The sequence below is a fragment of the Xiphophorus couchianus genome, chromosome 20 (genome assembly GCF_001444195.1).
Source record: "Xiphophorus couchianus chromosome 20, X_couchianus-1.0, whole genome shotgun sequence".
Taxonomy (NCBI): Eukaryota; Metazoa; Chordata; class Actinopteri; order Cyprinodontiformes; family Poeciliidae; genus Xiphophorus; species Xiphophorus couchianus.
In genome coordinates, this window is record NC_040247.1 from 22,810,898 (window position 1) to 22,825,900 (window position 15,003).

Genomic DNA, 15,003 nt, shown 5'->3' on the forward strand with positions numbered 1-15,003 from the left:
TGTCCTGGGACGCTCCTTCACCGGCTGGAGAAATTCTTGAAGAGGACACAAACCATTCAACTGACTATTGAGATTTCACCAAAACTGTCTACGGTAGCTCAAAGCGTCCTACCTGCCCTTCTGACCGCCTTGCCCTGTGCTTTTTTACTCCCCTCAGAGAGAGCTCGAGTCTTCAGCAGCGGGTGGCAAATGGAGAGGGCGTGGTGCGCTGCAATCAAGACAACCCCCACCAACTTCAGTCACCATCAGTTCAAACAGTTCGTCGCGTTTAGAGTACAGTGGAAAAAGCTCTGACCTGCCGCCTGGCAGGAGAAAACACCCAGAGCGTGTGTGTTGTCCACCCACTTGATCTTCATTCCACCGTCACTGAGACGCGATGGGAGGAGAAAGAGGAAGAGAGAGGGAGGAAATTAAGAAACAGCTATATCTATCAGTGGGATATAATGTAGACCGCACAGTGTGAGTTTCTACTATGGCAGAGGCTAATCAGGATCCTTAAACAGACAAGTTATTGCACGCTAAAAAGTCATTTGTGATATGAACATTGCACACTGATATCGCAATAATGACAAATGTGTGATATACTGCAGCCCTAATTTGAACAAATTTTGGAAAATGTCTATTTGAGAGTTCAGACCTTTTCACCCAAAACACAAACTTCAATCTGTTTTATGCGACAGCCCAACAACGCAAAGTAGTGCATAATAGTGAAAAAGTAAAAGTACATAGTTGTCAAAACTCTTATCAAGAAGGAAATGAGAACAGCACGGAAAATGTATTTTTCTAGCCTTCCCAGTCAGCAATTATTTATATGCGGAGTACTATCTGGGCCATAACATTATAACCTCACCTGTATTCTGTGAAAGCATCCAGGAGGTCGTCAGTCTTGAAAACAGATGGAAAGTCATAAATCTCAATGACATGGCTGAAGTCATCCGAGTTAAGAAACACGTTCTCATAGATTGCGTAGTCATTGTGAACAAGCTCAACAGAGAAGCCTGTCTCTTTAAGATGCATCTTAATCTGAAAGAAGAAAAAAAAAAACAGCAGAAAGCACCTCATGATTAGGTAACTACTCAGGTTCTTACATTTCTCATGCTGCTGGAAGACTTAGGCTTTTAGAAAATCTTTAACATTTGCCAACATGTTTCTTCTGGCTGAAAGTATTACTAATGTTCTGGAGTCCTGACTGAGGTCTGATAGAGAATCTGTGGAGGGAGCTAAAAATTAAGTCCATGGTAAGGAGGGTCATTAGAAATATGAAAATAAGGTTTTGTTTGTAGATGGAATTATTTTTATTTTATTCAATATTAAGTGATTTTTGATAAGTTTTTTATGTAAATGATATTTTCTTCAAAATCCAGACTCCTTTTACATTTGTTTATTATCCTGAGAAATGCCTGTCCCCAATTAGAAACAAACCTCTTGGTTGGATGAACGATTTAAATCTAAATCTGTCAGGGTTATAAAAAACATTTAGAAAAAACCCCTCTAAAATAAGACCTATAACCTACCTGTTCAGTTACATCGTCTGTATCTGTGCTTGTATCCTCAGCTTGAACATTGTTGAAGTTTTCTCCCTTTGCTTCCTCCAACTTCATCTCTGCGAACGACAGAGACGGGTCCCAGACGACAGTCTCCCTTTCATCCAGCCCTAGCGCCAACTTTTGAGTCTGTTCCTGGGGACAAAGCTGTGAACTGTTCTCAGGCACATCAGTTATACCGTCAGCGCCACAGGCTTCCTGTGCAGAGGAGGCTGAGTAAACATTTTGTTCTGTGGCCTTGGGGCAAGAACAAGACTCTGAAGGAGAGCTTTTACAGCACCGAGCAGAACTTTTTATGTCTTTGTTTGCAGCGGAGCCCTGCGAGTCCTGCAGAGACAGCCTCTTCCGAACGGCTCGCGGCAGGTACAGGGGCTGGTCCGGCCTTTTAGGTGTTCGGCTTTGTGACAGGGCTGACGGTTTCGCCTTGACGTTGAGTTCCTTCACCACCCTGCTGCCAGGGGGCTCTTCAGAAAGGCAGCTGCTGGTCTCTACATCACTGTCTTCTTCTGACTCAGCCCTACAGAAAAACAAACATCTTCAGTTGGGTTACGCTGATTTTCTTTCAACAACCAGTCTCAATTTTCACACATCAAAAAGTGACAAAAAGACACAGCCTAGTGTTGCTTCTTGACAATACGGACCACCTTTATCTTGGTGGTTCGTATTATCCACCAAGATAATACGAGATAATACTAGATCTACTTCACTACTTTTCAATCGCAGAGGCATATATTTAAAAAGGAAAAACGTGTACCTGAGCTCAGAAGGGCAGACCACCACCCTACGGCACCAGCTCTCCCCTACAGAGAAGGTGGTGAGATCCGGTATGTCTTCTATTGTCCTGTGAATCAAGTATCGCAGTCTGCTGGGTAATGGCGGGAACAGAAGCACGCTGCACAGACACACACAGAGGGCAGGCGGACAAAGACGTCAGCTTCTAAAGTAATACAAAAGTGGATCTCTAAGTGTTATAGGAACGGATGTCATACACAAGAAAGTACATCAAAAACCTACTAAAGACATCTCACTATGTAAATTCTGTGTTATGAGTGCTTTCCAAACAATTCAAATGAGTAGGAGTAAATCAGTGGATGACGGCTCATGCGTTTCGAAATGCTGACATTTTCACAGAGGACGTGATAAGTAAGCCAGGAACTTCAATCTTCTGATTGAGTCAGGAACAGGAAAATCAAAAAAATTAAAAATCAGAAATCAGGTAAAAAGCAAGAGTAAACATTAGGAAACATCAGGAGGCGGAGAGAAAGTGAGTAAATGATACCTAACTTCAACTGCAAAGGACAACTGAAAATACAGTTCAAGGAAAGGCTCTGAATTCAGAAAGAATGTTTGTTCAACACTAACATCCTCATTTTGTGCAGTTTTATTATTATATAGAGTTTTAGTTTGGTTTCTATAGTTGGCTTTCGAAACTTAACTCAATACATGCTTGTCAGATTTTAAAGCACTCCAACATGACCGGCACATTACTTCAGAGAAGAAACAAATTGACAAACACGTTACAGAAAATTCATGGCAAACCATATCGCAATAGTGAGGCCCACTTAAATCAGATTTTAGATGCTACATTTACAGTTGTTTTATCACTGGAATCTTGTAATAGGACACAGATATAGCAAACCAATAAATAAATAAAAGCAAATACTAACATAGGCCAAGAACTACACCTTGGGGAACTCCTTTATTAATTGTCTGAAACATTTCTTCTCACTCTTACATATATCATGATTCTCTGGCAATATAGAGCAACATTTTGTCACTCCATAAGCCTAAAGATTTTGTTGAAGTTTAAATGTTTTTTGTTTTTTTAATTATAGTATGGTCAGATTTTCTGACTAAACTTTAGTCACTAAAGCAATCAAAGTAGTAACCACCTGGATTTTAGTTTAGTTTCTTAACAGCGCCCTCTTTGGGTCACAATGTCGGAGGTTCATCAGTATACTGTCGTCTAGGGAATCTGATGCGATACATGCATGTACAAGTTTATACAGAAGTGATGCTAAAATATGCGAGCGCTGAAACCGCTTGGAGCTTATTTAGTTGTAGAGTAGGCGAGCTATACTACTACTTACTGTTTAAGGTTTCTTTTCTGTTGGTATGTTTCCAGATCATCCAAAACATGATGCAAAAACTGATTTTCTTGCTTTGGAAGATAAATGCCATCGTAACAAGGAAACGCCAGGGTGAACCAAGAGAAACGAAGACTATTTGTTGAATTTTTATTGGTCTGAACAGTCGAAATTAACGTACCATTGGCCTAACTAGCTAAAATACGACAGCTATTTTCAGAGTCTGCATTCGACAGTTGAATGCAGATTTCAACCGTCGATATCAGCAGTCAGATAGCATACTTTGGATAACGGTTCTGAATGAATGATAGCTTAGCCAAATGTTTATTTTAACTTACGGTTAACCAATGTTAAAAGAACAGAAGTAACATGTTTTAATGACCCCGCTACCATATTAACCCGAATAAGACATGTTTGCATTTATCCGCTTCCTCCTTCTTGCTGCGGGAGCAACGACATGTCCGGTATGTTTCTTTCAAAATAAAAGCAACGTCAAAACAAAAACTTGTCAAAAATAAGTTCACGTCTATGGAAGCCCGTTTCCGCCACTCTGTTAAAATAAATAAAATAATGAGATACTATCTCAAAATAATGAGATAGTAGCTCAAAAATAATGAGATAGTAACTCAAAAATAATGAGATAGTATCTCATTAATATGAGATAGTTACTCAAAATAATGAGATAGTATCTCATTATAATGAGATAGTAGCTCAAAAATAATGAGATAGTATCTCATTAATATGAGATAGTTACTCAAAATAATGAGATAGTATCTCATTATAATGAGATAGTAGCTCAAAAATAATGAGATAGTTACTCAAAATAATGAGATAGTATCTCATTATAATGAGATAGTAACTCAAAATAATGAGATAGTTACTCAAAATAATGAGATAGTATCTCATTATAATGAGATAGTAACTCAAAATAATGAGATAGTTACTCAAAATAATGAGATAGTATCTCATTATAATGAGATCGTAGCTCAAAAATAATGAGATAGTAACTCAAAATAATGAGATAGTAACTCATTAATATGAGATAGTAGCTCAAAAATAATGAGATAGTTACTCAAAATAATGAGATAGTATCTCATTATAATGAGATAGTAACTCAAAATAATGAGATAGTTACTCAAAATAATGAGATAGTATCTCATTATAATGAGATAGTAACTCAAAATAATGAGATAGTTACTCAAAATAATGAGATAGTATCTCATTATAATGAGATCTTTTTTTTTTTTTACAGAGTGGCGGAAACGGCTCCCATACACGTCTAACCTTCTCATAAACTAGTAAGTTTAAAACACAGCAGGTGTGTCTCTTTAAAGAATAGTGTAATCAAATGTTCATTTATTTCAGTAATTCAACTCAAAATGTGAACCTTAAATACTGCGTGTTACACGCACCATTATTGGTGTAAACAGATGCTGATTTTCCAGTAAACAGGATAGAACAAGTAGGAGTGATGAGGCAGAAACAAATCTGTGCTTCACAAATCCCCATTTGTTACGCCGTATGCTACTGCATAAACAATGTACAATGTATTTGTATTTTTTTTCTGTACACCAACATGTTTACAGAAAGACAGAATACGGCTAAAGAGATTCGACTCGTGTAAATTAAAAAAAAAAACAACGATCTAATCAACATAACCATATTACTTTCCAACAACTTCCAGAAGAGTTTAATTTCATAGCTGATAACTGACGGTATATTAATGAATCTGTACATAAGAACAGATTGCAACAGTTCCTGCAGCTTTATACCTCAGATAACTAGAACCGCGGTCGCGGCGCCCGTTAGTTCAGTTGCTATGACACCAGTAAATAAAACACAAAAAGGACTCTATAGAAACTACTTTAGCGACACTAAATACGTTTTTCAGGGTTATTTTGAGAAAGGGGGGAAAAACCACTCTCTACTAACCTGTAAACAGGATAGAACAAGTAGGAGTGATGAGACAGAAGCAAATCTGTGATTCACAAATCCTCCAAGAATCTGTTGTGAAGCCGTTTGTTGTCAGTTGCGCAGATTCTGGAGCGATTACAAGCTCACACTGCCTCCTACTGGTAGCTTTCTGATACTGAAATAACATTTGTTGCAATAGATGCCAACTTTCGATATTTGAAAAATACGTGAAAACATGTCAATTAATTCAATAGCAAATTAGATGAATAAAATAATAATCACATAACAAAACCATTACTTTTTCCTGTATGTATGCCTCATCTACATTATACACACTGCTACGTTTCAAGATCTCATGTTAATTTTGACGATAATGAAAACCAATTCCATTAGATGAAAATTTGAATATTATATTACATAGTTGATTTTATGCAACATTTACATTGTACAAGAAACGGATTTGTGTGGTTTCACGAATACTATTAAAGTGCACTTCTATATATTTTCAAAGTCAAATCTAAAATAAAACCCCTACACAAGATCTTCATTTCAGGTAACTACAATTTATTTAAATAAAACAAGACAATTATGGACAATTGTGGAAGTATCCTACAAACAAAATCTAAACAATGTGCTGTAGAGCTTTCCAACTGTCTAATGCTAATGGATATTGTGATGGTACGTATGATGTATGCTGAAGCTGAATATATCACTGTCATGGAAATGAGACAGTTCCCAAAATGTGTTGGGGTTATTTAGAGGAGAACTTAGTAAACATGCTCCATCTTCAAAACCAGAAACATCTCAAATTTACAACTTCTAAAACAAGTTCCCACCCCCAAACACTTGCATTGTTTCACATAATTGAAAACATGGGTTCTGCAGAGGTCGCGACCCTCACATTGTTAATATTAACCATCCATAACCGATGTGATCGCAAACTGGGCCAAAACTTTACAACACATTGCCCGTCTTTAAATTTTCAAAGCAACACCTCAAACCTCTTGTAATGAATGTGGAGATGATGGCAATGAACACAATGGCACATTCTATAAAGCCTGCTCAACATTTTAGACGTCTTGATTAGAAAAAGACAAGAAAAGGCATGTACAAACATACACAAAGGCAAACAGGAGAGTATTTATAAATTACAGGAGGAAAAGATCACATGTAAAAGTACACATGTATTTCAGAAAGGGAGGTCTGGGTATACACTGAAGCAGATTAGGAGTATCTGGTCAGTCACCAGCCTGCACATTGAAATAAGACATAGAGCAAAATCATGCTCCAGAATAGAAAAACACTGAAGACAGAGTACATTTCTGTGTTTCGGCACAGTCCTGACGATTGTTCAGCAGCCATTATTTAGTCATACTGCATGTTTTCAATATGCTTATGTTTTCTCTTTTGCAGGAAGTATGCAATCTCATAATTTCAACTGCATGTAACAGCGGAAAAAACACACGTTGGACCCTCGGGATGTGAAGGTGACTCGATCGGAAAGGCTACAGCGGTCACCGGACGTCATCATGTGGCAAAAATCGTTTTATCTTCCAGATCCAATGCTTCTGTCTTCAAAGATGGTGATTTCCACCTGAAAAAGGGACAGTTAAGGAACGCAACGTTGGGAGATTTAAACACATATCTCGCATAATAAAAAAAATAGATACATTTTGCTAGTTAATTGAATGATATTGGATTGTCTTCTGAAATATTTATATATATATATATATTTTTTTTTACATAAATGCTTACACTGATGAGTTTATGTGGCATGTAATAAAACAGGGGTTTATAATTCTGAAAGCTTGGGAGATATCTTTAGAAGTTAAAAAAATGTTTCTTCATATACTTGATTTTATGTTGGAAAGATTAAGAAGTATTACTCTTTCGCTTAGGCTTAATGTAGGTAAAATTTCTTAAAATAGATTTTCTCAGTCAAAGAACGCAGGTGTTGAGTAAAATAAGTCAGGTTAAGGATACGACTCTAAGGCCTCTCTCTAAAGGGTCAGTCAGCAGTAAGCCTCTGGGAGCATAAATCTTCTCATTCTGGTCCTTGATGTATCTGGCAATCTTCTTTAACACCTGTAGACAGAAAACAACACAGTTCAGAACAATGATGTGCTCAGATGAGATCAATTTCTCCACAAAGGAAACTGCGAGAAGCAATTTAGGCCAAGGAGAGAATCCCAGCAAAAGCAGTTTTACCTTTTCGTAGTGTGTCTCCATACACAGGAAGACGGTGTAGGCAGTCAGACAAGCCAAGCAGCCCTCCAGGTAAGACTTTCCTCCAAGCTTCTCCGCCTCCGCATACAGGTTGTTCAGAGTCTGCATGGTCTCCTCGAACTGCTGCTTATCCATCTGGAAACACAACAATGGTTTACATCCACTATACCAAAAATAAAGAACCGTAACCATATAAAAAAAAAAAAAAAAGTAAAATCCACTTCATACCCTAGACTCCAGCTCAGAGGGAAACTTGGTCTGGAACTTGCATATTGTTCCTGAGCTGTAGTCTCTCTGGATGAAGACCTTGGAGGAAACAGCCGGCTGCTGGAGGTCCTGTAAGCTGTGGGTCTGGACAAATTTGAATCCAGTTAGCTCTGATTTTGGGTGGGAGCCAGCGAGTGCCCTGATCTGTTCATTAATGTTGTATAAATAGGATCTTAGACCAGTGTTTTACATCCTAGTATTTGGGTGCACATAGCTGCTTTTGAGTAAATGTTAATGGATGTTTATGGTCCTTTTTGTTATAAAAAAAAAACTAAGTAAAATGAGAACAAAAAGAGTTGCCAGGAAAAAACTAATTATTTGCATTATGCCCACACTTCTGGTTTTAATAATGTATTTTGAAGGGTTCATTTGTGCTGGCAGACCCAATTTCTACTTTTGTATTTTGAATTGTGATTGCCAGGAGCACATTCAAGACGATAATATTACATCCATTCATAGAAGTACCTCGTTAAAATGATTACCTTCAACCTAAATCTGCCACAGATATAAATATTTTGTATGTGTTTTATTATCATGAATATTCTCTTGTTTTATGTTTAGCTGGATCTTCTGCTGTGGAAGTTTCAACAGCTTTTCTCTGGACAGCCCGAGCCAACAGGAAAACGTAATATTTACATACCGACTCATTAAAGTCATTAACTCTCCTGTCAAGCACTAGGCCCCAACTAGACCAGACCGGTAATTTTTTCTGGTTACGCCACTGGCCAAGAGGAAAACGTTGACGTTAGCGCGTTGCTAACTCTGTAAATAAGTCACTAAGCCACATAAAATTCTCACCAGTCATCGTAAATTCACGAGAATTATTTGTTAAAACTGAAACCCGAAAAATGTTTCTTACGTATGAAATGGTCGTTAGCTAAAAACAGGCTAGCTTACATTTCTATTGGTTATCCAAACACCCCCCCAAAAATGACAAAAATGTTAATATTTACCCCCTATAATAATTCAGTTACCATCTGAATCCGTGTTCATGACCATCTCAGCGCAAAGCTTTTAAATACGGATAAACCGCAAAGATTTACCTCAGCCATAGCCGACGCCTGTCCTGTAGCTCCAGCGCATCTGTATCCAAATACTTCCGGCCTGATATTTTCAAAGTAAAAGTTCACGTTGAAGGGTTTTAATTTCACTGTTCAAGAGTGGAGATGCAGTGTTCGGTGTAATACAAAATGCAAGCTGGCAGCGCCTAATATCGTTTCCCAGTCACTTGCTGCTAAGTTTATTTTTAAGGTCTAGATTTTCCCCAACAACCAATTTTCTTCAATTAAAAACTCAAATTTAAGCTAAAATCGGTCACCCTTAGAAATATTAAGATGAAACTCGACACACCCAAGGAAGAAGTGCATTTTTATAAGCCACAAGTCAGCTCCAGCTGTTTTTTTTAAAAATGACCTATCATGGCAGTAAAATCCATCAGTAACAAAGCCACTTAGGGCTTCAGATACATTGTAACTCTGCTCATGTTTAAACAGTTTTCATTACAAAAAAAAATACACAGATTATTTTAACAAACTTTATTGAATCATGTTCTTTTGATTCCAACAGGTTCCGTTCGCTGTATTTGCTTTAGTCGAACAGCCCAAAGCCCATGTCGTCATCTGATTCCTCAGACTCTTCCTTAACCTCCTCCTTTGCAGCTGGAGCTGCAGCAGTTTCTGCAACAGCTGCAGGTGCTGCTGCTGCAACAGCAGCAAAAGCAGTTGGATCAGCCAGGTAAGCTTTGACCTGTGAGATGGGGACAAGAAAAACAACAGTGTTACTTTTCACTTACAAATCTTGGAAAATCAATTTTAACCATAGCTGTCTAGAACCAAGTGATCTTTTTGTAGGTTTGACATTGCTGCACCAAAACCTGTCCTGTGATATTACAGCCAGGACTTTGCACCGCACCTTTTCTGCCAGGGGGAAGGAATAATCTGTTTCCACAGCAACAGCCAGGACTCTCTTGTAGCCATTGATGACCGAGTGGGGGACAGAAGCCAAAGTGGGGTAGCCAATCTCCAGACACACACTGGCGATGTTTCTCACACCCTACAGGATTCAGAAATTCATCAGTAAACTCAGCAGTTCAGAGATATTTCCTCAAACAGCAGAGTTTTGTTGAAACATATTCAGATTAGGTTTCTCACCTCCAAGAACTTGGTATGCAGGGATGCCTCTGTGATGTCAAGCACCTCAGGACTGTAAACACTGCCGTTGTCATACACTTGCTGGATAATCAGCCCAAAGGAGAAGGGCGAGATGTTCAACATATTGAGCAGTGTGGCTTCGCTGGCACCAACCTTGTCGTTAGTCTTGATCAGGCCGACGTCACTCTTAGGGGGAGAGAAAAAAAAAAGTTACCAAATGAAGCCAACTAACGTTTACTGCAAAACACAAGTGGATGTCTATGTCAAACATCCCATGACTTTATATCTGTTTCCATACTCACCAAGATTTCAATGGTTCCTCTGGAAATTTTGGTGGTGATGCCCAGAGCCTGGAAGAAAGAGGTCTTCTCAGGACCCAGTCCAGTATTCTGGGCTGGCACAGTGACATCACAGGGGGCGATGGCTCCAGCACGGGCAGCTGCAGGCACCTGAAGCACAACACAAGGACCTTTTATCCCTTTCCAATGCCATTTAAAATTAAACTTTCAAAGACTAAGTTGTCAAAAGATCGGAGAGTTATGAGTGTCTGAAACCTTACGTCCCTGACAGTCAACGAAAAAAATGACAGACAGGGATAGCGAGGAAACATTTGACTTTCTGCAGGGGGAACGACAATACAGTACTGCACAGGCTGCATTGTAACTTATCCTGCACATTAATGAGGTTGCAATAAGAATGCCAAAATGCTAAAGAAATGACAGTGTGGCTCATACATATACATTTAGTTCCAGTTTAAGTAAGGAGAAGTGCGTGATTGACAGGTAAGAGCTTTTTACCTTATTAGCCAGCAGCAAGTCCCGGACCTCAGTCAGATCCTCCTTGGTGAAGACAAATCCCACATTGCCTTTAATGTGGGGCAGGAGCCTGTGAAATTAAATTCAATGGCATTTTACAAACATGCAAGGTGATAAATCCAGTTGCACAGAGCAGAAAAACGGCTTAGTGTCTGAGACCTTGCGTCCCTGGCAGTCGGGGTAGTAGACAGACAGGGATAGCTGGAGACAAGTTATTTTTAGCAGGGGGAACGACAATACAGCACTGCAGCAGCTGTACAGTAGTTGTCCTGCTAGATCAGAACAGAACCCTTTAAGTCACTCACTTCTCCAAAGCAGGATTGTTCTCCAGGTGACCACGGATGGCTTTGCGCATCATGGTATTTTTACCCATGAGCACAACAGCTTTCCCACGCAGAGACAGGCGGATGGTCTGCATCTGCTTGGAGCCCACGTTGTCTGCCCCCACTATGAAGCATTTTGGGTAATCATCCAAGAGTTGCTGCAACAAACCACTGTATGTCAAGACACGGCTCATTACAAGGGAGATGTTTTAAAGCTGAGAGCAGCGTGTGTATTAAATTCTACTTACGATAATTTTCAGAAAGTAGTTGGACTTCCACGTGGCCCTGTCTTCCCTGGGCATCTTGAATGTGCTTCCAGGGATCGCTTAGCAGCTGGTTTAAAGACAAGGTGTAATCTGTAAAGAAGGAACCACATCGAAATGAAAATGTTCCGAGAGAACAAGACGAAAATACACGAGATGATCAGAGGCTGGCGGACATGCGGTGCACAGCTAACATTAGCCGGCTAATCGACGGCTAGCAACTGCCTGAAAGGCCTCGGTAACTGAAAACGCTTTTACAACAAATATAGGATTAATAAATACATTCAGGTGGGGGGCGAACATGTTTACACACTCAATATGACTCCTTAATAACGTACAACTCGTCTTGGCATCATTTTATTTCGGCTTGAAGAGAGTGTCATAGTTAACTCACCGAGCGTTAGGGTCGCGTGAAAGAAAGAGGAAACGAGTGGCTCGACCGACGATTATATATGACAGAACTGACCAATCACAGCAAAGATTGGAAAGGAGAAAGGAGACGTGTCATTGGCCTCGTTTCCTGACACAATAGGTACGTCATCACTGAGTGGCGAATTAACATTAATAAAAAAAAAACAATATAAATTTCTTAATCAAATTTTTTGCGAAATAATTTTTTGTTTTAGTAATAGTTGTTCGTTTTAGTAGAAAGAGTTGCGAGACAAAAAAAAAATAGTGACCTCAGCAAATTAAAAAAAAGACAAAACAAAACACATTATGAGTGTGGTTTAACTACTTTACCCCTGAAAATATGTCAAATCTCTGAATTGTATTTACTTTCAGTTATAATGACCGAATAACAATTACTTTGTTATAGAGCAATATAAAATACCACCCAGGACCAATGTTCTGTTGAAATTACATACGTAAAACGGAAATTACAAATAGATGTCAAAACGCTGGTAAGACCACCCATTGAGTAAAAAACAGCTATCAACCCTCACTATCTACAATAACTCTGTGAAGAATTTGAATTAATATGAGCTACAATATGAGATCCCTTTGGGATCAATAAAGTATTTTTGAATTACAATTTGAAAACTGACGGACTAACATGAATTAATAATAATAGTAATAATGCTAACGATAATTTTATTATAGACATATCATAGACTTATGACAAGTCTACTCTGTAATCAGGGCCGCAACTACATATTTTTGAGGTGGATGCGAACATCATCATTGTAGCCTAGCTTAAGCTAACCTGAATATTTACAACTCTCTTGCTGATACACGGACATTTCTTACCTTCTGTCTTTCAACCACTTTGAAAAGCTTTTCTTTGTCTCTCCAACATCTTTATCCTTCCCCCTCTTCCGTTTTCTGTTTTGGGCCCCGGAGTTTTTTCTGCGCCCCATCTTTAGCTCCCTGTTGTTGAGGCATTACTACAAATTTAAAAGAAAACAAAACGCGCCTCAGCCGCTGCCCAAGCTGCCTGTATGGGAGGGGGCGCCTAATCAGTGCTGTTCCTCTGTTATTGACCATTTCATACACAAACAGCTGTTAAGTACATAAAATGCTGACTATATATTAAAAAAAAAAAAAAATCCCCCAAATCGTTTTTGCGCCACTGGCTACAACACCTGCAAGTTGTCGGGAGGTTCGGCGTGCAAGCCGGCATGTGGAGGGGTTTAAATAAATTAGAAGATTGTCTAAAAGTTTTATTTGAATACTTGAGTTAGAAAAAGTAAACTCATTTATATATTTGATTTATGTAATACGTTATTTTTATTATCTTGACAAAATGTTGAAGGGTACGCCACAAAGCTCTATATGCAAGCATGTTAATGAAAAGTTGAGTGGAAGAAAGAAAGTGTGGTAGGACAATGTGCACAACTGTCTAGGACAATTTTGTCAGGATTGTGAAACGAAGCCCAATAAAGAATTTGGGAGAGATTCAGAAAGTGTAGACAACCACTGGAGTCTCAAGAGACATACAAAGTTAAATTCAATTTGAATTCAAGAATACATTATTGATCCTAAAATTAAGTAAAATATGGTTAAATATCATGTTATTCAAGGTTCTTCAAGTGGTTGTTAGGAAGGATCTCTTGTAGCAGTCTGCATTACAGCAAACTTGATGAAGCCTCTGACTGAAGACTCTTAGTCGTAAAGTAATCTGACAACATCATGAGCGTCATACTTGGGATATAAAGTTGCCCAGTTGCCTTTATAGATGAAAATACATTTTGACTTTAATTTGGGAATTAAGGTCCCAGAACCTAAAGGAAAAGTGTAGAGGCACAGAATCGACCGTGCTTGAAGTCCAGAGTGAAGTTTATTCCACAGTCAGAGAGGATTTGGACAGCAACGCCATCCACTGTTCATGTCCACTTTGTTTTTATCAAATATAAAGTCAGCAAAGCATCTACCAGGGAATTTACTGCACTGCTGTCAGCTTAGTCCACTTTATAATTCAACCAGGTCAAATTCATCCAAACCAGTTTTTGTCTGGTTTGGTCTAAATTCAGTTTAAATCAATTCAATTCATTTGAACAAAAAATACTTAGATTCAGATCCAGTCACAATTTTAGTTCATCACTGTTACAAACTGATTAGTGGATATAAATTAAGCCCATCTGATTGTTGATTTACCAACAATTTCTACATCTAAAGCACGGGGCGACTGTGGTGGAGAACAACTCCCTTTCAACAGGAAGGAACAGCAGTATGAGCGTTGTGACTGTACTGTGATCGGCTGAGGGTTGAGAGGACAGAGCAGACAGAAGCACAGGTCCAGGATTACAGTCAGAGCCGTAGGCGTAGCAACCGGGGAGAACTGGAGGGGACATTATAGTACCCTAGACCGTTACTTGGTCTCTGACACTAACGACAATAAACGCAGGTAATATACTTGAAAACAAGGTAAAAACATTGTCCGTTAGAATGGATGAAAAATGTTTAGATACTTAAATAGCACATTTTTACAAGACAAATGTCTAGCATAAGCTAAAGCTAATGTTAGCCACAAAGTTTAAAGAAAGTAAAACTCACCTTCGTATCTGTGTATAACGAGGCGAACATCTTGAAACCTTTCTCCAGCTTATTGTCGGGGCTTCGGATCGATGTACATCATTAATTGTTACCTTGGACAAGCCCTGCAGACGCCCAGTGTAAAGAGCCTTTTTCAATAGATCGGAAAAGATTGAGCCGCTTTGCCCCGAACGCGGAAGCTGAGGTGCAAAGAGCCCAACAGTTCAGAGTTTCTCATAAATCCTTTATTGTCACTATTTAAATATCATATTCATTGTTCCAGGTAGGGGAAGCCATGCTTTGCTGCATTTTACAATGAACTTAAGTTTTATATCCAGACTATCAAAGACAGAAAATAGCTATTAAAACAATTGAACTCTGTAATGCTTTGAATGAACAGTTGGGAACCGAAGCCCCGTAGCTTTTTCTTCATCTTGAATA

At 38.8% G+C, this 15,003-nt stretch overlaps 2 protein-coding genes and 1 long non-coding RNA gene across 3 annotated transcripts; all 3 read right to left on the bottom strand.

Moving 5' to 3' along the window:
* Positions 1-2,380: 2,380 nt before the first annotated feature.
* LOC114135046 (uncharacterized) lies at positions 2,381-4,092 on the bottom strand. Its single transcript, XR_003593527.1, has 2 exons — positions 3,635-4,092; positions 2,381-2,436 (listed from the first exon to the last, which is right to left on the bottom strand). It is a non-coding gene; the product is annotated as an uncharacterized LOC114135046 (long non-coding RNA).
* Positions 4,093-6,088: 1,996 nt separating this feature from the next.
* Positions 6,089-9,226, bottom strand: LOC114135045 (golgin subfamily A member 7-like). The gene is made up of 5 exons (XM_028001951.1): positions 9,082-9,226; positions 8,000-8,122; positions 7,754-7,906; positions 7,529-7,630; positions 6,089-7,139 (listed from the first exon to the last, which is right to left on the bottom strand). The coding sequence occupies exons 1-5, from the start codon at positions 9,088-9,090 to the stop codon at positions 7,092-7,094; spliced, it is 435 nt and encodes a 144-aa protein (XP_027857752.1). The 5' UTR covers positions 9,091-9,226; the 3' UTR covers positions 6,089-7,091.
* A 332-nt stretch (positions 9,227-9,558) lies between these two features.
* rplp0 (ribosomal protein, large, P0) lies at positions 9,559-12,069 on the bottom strand. Its single transcript, XM_028001950.1, has 8 exons — positions 11,984-12,069; positions 11,575-11,682; positions 11,309-11,484; positions 10,986-11,073; positions 10,491-10,637; positions 10,189-10,374; positions 9,950-10,090; positions 9,559-9,784 (listed from the first exon to the last, which is right to left on the bottom strand). Exons 2-8 carry the CDS (start codon positions 11,626-11,628, stop codon positions 9,626-9,628), a joined length of 951 nt encoding a protein of 316 aa, XP_027857751.1. The 5' UTR covers positions 11,629-11,682; positions 11,984-12,069; the 3' UTR covers positions 9,559-9,625.
* Between the last annotated feature and the right edge of the window lie 2,934 nt (positions 12,070-15,003).